The following is a 3,127-nucleotide window of genomic DNA, read 5'->3' as shown; positions in this document are numbered from 1 at the left end:
GGGGGGGGGGGGGGGGGGGGGGCGCGGCCGGGGGAGGCACCTACCCAAAGCGCCCCCGATCGGTGGGTTGGTGTCTGGCAGCCCCCGGCACTGCTGCCTCCCTGCTTGCCCCCCTTTTTCCTCTTTGCATTTCCCCGCGATGAGCATCATATCCCCTGACTGTGTCCGGGTGCGCCATCGTCCGCCACTTCCTGTGATGCCCATCTCGCCGCTGGCGACATCGGTTGCTGACCCTCGGTTCCTCCTCCCCCCCCCCCCCGCCGCCGATGTCGGCCAGCTTATTGCCGATCAAAATGATGTGGCCCTGGCGGATGACGATTCGGCCGCTGCCCTTGCGCTGGATCTGGAGACCCACCTGCGCTTGGTAATCCAGGCACGAACCGAAGAATTAGATCCCCCCTCCCCCCCCCCCCCAGCCATGCGCCCTGCTCGGAGGCTAACCGGCCCCTTCCCGCTCTCTCCCCCCTCCGCTGCTCCCTCCCATCCCGTCCCCTTTGCAGGAGAGCCTGCAATTTATGAACCACAGCAACCGGTCTCGGCTGACCGTCGACGACGTGTCTAAGTCTTTGCGTGTGTTGAACATCGAAGTGCGCCCGGCATGCTGCCTCTCTCTCTCCCTCTTCTTCCCGTTGCTTTCCAGACTTCTCCCGGCCGCCCCCTGTGCTCTGACCTCTCTCTCGCGCCTCTTGGCGATTCAGCCTGTCCTCGGGTTCTCCGGACGCGAGCCGGTTCGCTTCAAGAAGGAGACCATTGCCTCGTCGTCGATTGTCACGCTGGAGGCCGGCGGGTCGACGGCTCCGGGGACTTCGAGCACCGGCGGTGCGAGCGCCGCGCCGCCCGGCACCTATGAGGTGTACTCGGTCGAGGATGATGAAGTGAACCTGTCGGAGCTGCTGTCGATCCCCCTGCCGCCGCTGCCGATTGAGATCAGCTATACCGGTGCGCGCACATGTCCTTTGCTGCTGCTGCTGCTGCTGCTGCCTGTCCCTTTTGTCGCCCCCTTCTCCTGCCGCTCGCGGGCAATATCCCTGACCTTTCGTCCATTTACGCAGCGCATTGGCTCGCGGTTGAGGGTGTTCAGCCGGCCATCCCCCAGAACCCTACCCCCATCCGTACGCACGAGCCGCCCCCAGTCGCTGCCTTTTCCCCCTTTGCCCCTCCACAGGCAACTCACTCCTCCTCTCGGATCTGCTCGACCTTCCCTCCCCCCTCCCCCCTGTCCTTTGTCTCCCCGTAGATGTGGACTCATCAAAGCCCCTGAACGCCGAGGCCCTGTCCACGGACGAACGCGTTGAGGTCAAGGTGCGCCTCTCTGTCTTTTGATCGCCCCTCCCTCCTCTCACTGTGTACATGTTCCCCGGGCTCGGTTCTCACCCCTCCTCCCCCTTGCTCTCCCCTTTCATCCGACCTTCAAAGCCTCTCGTGAAGCATGTTCTTTCGCCGGAGCTTCGGGCCTACTATGACCGGATGATCAGCTGCATCCTTCAGCCGGACGAGGCCATCCGGGATGTGCGCTCAACTGCGTGTCGCTCTTTGTCCCTACCTGCTCTCTGCACTCCTCGCTGCCTTCTCCCCGGGTGCTTCCTTTCACGCCAGCTCACCCTCGCCTGCTCCCCTCCCCCTTTCTCCCTGGGCATGTCCATCCTAGTCGGCCCTTCAGTGCCTGGCATCGGACTCTGGCATCCACCCGCTGATTCCCTACCTGTCGCAGTTCATCACCGGCACTGTGTCTTCCAATGTCCGGCACCTGCCAGTCCTCCGGTCCATGATCCAGATGGTGGCCGCCATCCTCTCCAACCCGGGGATCTTCATTGAGCCTTATGTGCGTGCCTTGGCTCAGGGGTTTTTTTCCCCGCCCGAAGGGGGGGAAGGAGGGAACAAAGAAGAAGGGCCGGCACCCAGCAGACATGGCCCCTGGCCAAACTCCACCTCGACGCCTTCGCTGACCCCTTGCCTTCCACCTTCGTCTTGGGCCCATGTCGCTGCAGCTGCACCAGCTGATGCCAGCCATCCTCACTTGCCTCGTGGGCAAGACCCTGTGTGCCGACCCGGCGAAGGACGATCACTGGAGCCTGCGCGAGGCGGCAGCTGATGTGGTAAAGACCATCATCGTGTGCGTGCTTGGCGGCCCCCTCCCCCCTCCCCCTTTCCGACCCACCTGTCGCAATACTGTCGCAGCCATCGCTCACCCCCCCCCCCTCTCCCTCTCCTGCTTGTTCTGCCCTTCTTTCAGGAAATACGGTCGGGCATACCATACCCTTCAGCCGCGGATATCGCGCACCCTGCGAACGGCCCTGTTTGCCGGGCTGACGGCTCCCGGGGCCGAGCTACCGATCGACACGCCGATGGCCGATGCCCCCGCCCCGGCCGAACCCAATGCGGCTCCTGGGACCGATGCCACCGGTGCCGGGACCACTGCCGCCGCCACCGCCACCGCCACCACCACCACCCCCGCCACCACCCCCGCCCCGGCTGCGGCTCCCGCTGCGGCGTCGGCTCGGCCATTGACCACGCGCTTTGGTGCCCTTCGCGGCTTGGAGGCCCTTGGGCCGGAGTCCGTGCGCCTGCACATCCTCCCTTTCGCCGCGGCCCTGGCCGAGTCCTTCCAGGCGCAGCTGGCTGACCGGCTGCCAGCTGATGCCGGAGACCGAGAGCGAGTCCGTGCTCGGCGCCGGGATGCTGATGCCCGCCGGTGCCTCGGTGCACTGGTGGACACGGTTGGGCGCCTCCTCCGGCGGGATCTCCAGCAGCTGTCGGCTCTGGAGTTGCGCGCCATGCTGGCTGGAGAGGGCGGCACCGGCCCCAATGATGTGAGCTCGGTCAAGTCCCGGACGGTACGTTCACCCCGTCACTTCTTCCCTCCTGTGTCCAACTCTGACCCTCCTCCCCCCTTGCAGGCGCACTTGATTGGGGATTCGCAACTGGCCGGCGAACTGGTCGACGCACTGGGTGCCGAGGCACTGGCCCCCTTCGTCCGAGTGACTCTTCCCGGACCCGGTGGCCAAATCCCTGGCCCTGCCGGCCATCGTGGCTCGGATTCTGTCATTGTCTGAGTTGTCGCTGGTCGCATGGGTCTTCCGCACCGGCCCCCTCTCCTTCCTCCCTTGCCCTGCTCCCCCCCCCCCCC

General features: G+C 65.6%; 1 protein-coding gene across 1 annotated transcript; it reads left to right on the top strand.

Moving 5' to 3' along the window:
- Positions 1–84: 84 nt before the first annotated feature.
- On the top strand, positions 85–3,053 carry H696_03716 (hypothetical protein; the record flags this gene model as incomplete). Its single annotated transcript, XM_009497571.1, has 11 exons — positions 85–169; positions 278–373; positions 501–587; positions 699–939; positions 1,053–1,112; positions 1,238–1,302; positions 1,417–1,509; positions 1,649–1,822; positions 1,989–2,113; positions 2,234–2,834; positions 2,898–3,053. The coding sequence occupies exons 1-11, from the start codon at positions 140–142 to the stop codon at positions 3,051–3,053; spliced, it is 1,728 nt and encodes a 575-aa protein (XP_009495846.1). The 5' UTR covers positions 85–139.
- Between the last annotated feature and the right edge of the window lie 74 nt (positions 3,054–3,127).

This window comes from Fonticula alba (genome assembly GCF_000388065.1).
Source record: "Fonticula alba strain ATCC 38817 unplaced genomic scaffold supercont2.6, whole genome shotgun sequence".
Lineage (NCBI taxonomy): Eukaryota > Rotosphaerida > Fonticulaceae > Fonticula > Fonticula alba.
Note: the sequence above shows the minus strand (reverse complement) of the source record. Positions and strands in the feature narration are given on the sequence as shown.